This window comes from Acanthopagrus latus, chromosome 22, assembly GCF_904848185.1.
Source record: "Acanthopagrus latus isolate v.2019 chromosome 22, fAcaLat1.1, whole genome shotgun sequence".
Classification (NCBI taxonomy): domain Eukaryota; kingdom Metazoa; phylum Chordata; class Actinopteri; order Spariformes; family Sparidae; genus Acanthopagrus; species Acanthopagrus latus.
This window is the reverse complement of record NC_051060.1, coordinates 2,502,001-2,503,234: the sequence shown is the minus strand read 5'-3', so window position 1 is coordinate 2,503,234 and position 1,234 is coordinate 2,502,001. Positions and strand designations below refer to the sequence as shown.

Sequence of the window (1,234 nt, the reverse complement as noted above, 5' to 3'; positions counted from 1 at the left end):
AGAAAATTCCAAAGCTAAGGATGGTTTGTGCACTGCAGTGATGTCATACATGTGGTATTGTTCTTTGTTAACCCTTTGAAAAAGGTTTTGTCTGACAGGATTTAGAGTAAAACCGCCTCTCTAAGGTCTTTTGGGGTAACAGCTGTAAATGTGGACAACCCTCAGTGCTCTATGGGCTTCTATGCTATGTTGCTGGGTCAGGCTGTTTTCACAAAGGGGCCCTCTGCTTGTCAGGTATAAAAAGGAAAGTTTCCAACAGGTAGACAAGCAGTTCAGCTCCAAGAGCAGCACCAGCAGCAGTAGCATCGCCTCTAGCGACAACACCTGGCAAAGATGACTTCCAGCGGCATGAACATGATGAGCAAGATCATCTTCTACGAGGATAGGAACTTCCAGGGCCGCTCCTACGAGTGCATGAGCGACTGCCCCGACATGTCCTCCTACATGAACCGCTGCCACTCCTGTAGGGTGGAGAAGGGCTGCTTCATGGTCTACGACCGCACCAACTTCATGGGAAACCAGTACTTCATGAGGAGAGGCGAGTACTCTGACTACATGAGCATGATGGGCATGAGCGACTGCATCAGGTCCTGCCGCATGATCCCAATGCACAGAGGCTCCTACAGGATGAGGATGTACGAGAGGGAGCAATTCCAGGGCCAGATGCACGAGCTGATGGAGGACTGTGAGAATGTCATGGATCGCTTCAGCATGTCCAACTGCATGTCCTGCAACGTGATGGAGGGCCACTGGCTGATGTACGAGCAGCCACACTTCAGAGGAAGAATGATGTACATGAGGCCTGGGGAGTACAGGAGCTTCATGAGCATGGGCATGAGCAGCATGAGGTTCATGAGCATGAGGCGCATCATGGATTCCTGCTACTAGATGATAACTCCTGATGGTCCAGCAGTTCAGGTCCCAAACAGAATGAGTGACTAAGCTACTTATGTGAAGCAACATATAATGATAGGTGCTGACTGCAGCAAGTGGGTGAAAAGGATCAAAAGTACTGAACTGCACATACAGATGAGATGAGAAGAACCCCTAATTTGTGGAAACACTAATAAAGTTACCTTGTTAAGTAAATGATGTTGGCGTTGACTCTTTGCTTTGTTTTCTTTTACTTTGAATGAATTACAATTAATTATTAAACCTTCACAGTTACTTTGCGATACCTTCAAACAAACTTTTAAATTAAATAGAAATTAAATAAAATTTTCACAATATCTAT

General features: G+C 45.9%; 1 protein-coding gene across 1 annotated transcript; it reads left to right on the top strand.

Annotated features, from left to right (window-relative positions):
* The first annotated feature begins 333 nt into the window (after positions 1-333).
* On the top strand, positions 334-930 carry LOC119012486 (gamma-crystallin M2-like). Its single transcript, XM_037086375.1, has one exon. The coding sequence runs from the start codon at positions 334-336 to the stop codon at positions 886-888; it is 555 nt and encodes a 184-aa protein (XP_036942270.1). The 3' UTR covers positions 889-930.
* The last annotated feature ends 304 nt before the right edge of the window (positions 931-1,234 follow it).

Excerpts from the sequence above, each read along its gene's own strand:
- LOC119012486 (XM_037086375.1), top strand. The coding sequence starts at position 334 with ATGACTTCCAGCGGCATGAACATGATGAGCAAGATCATCTTCTACGAG.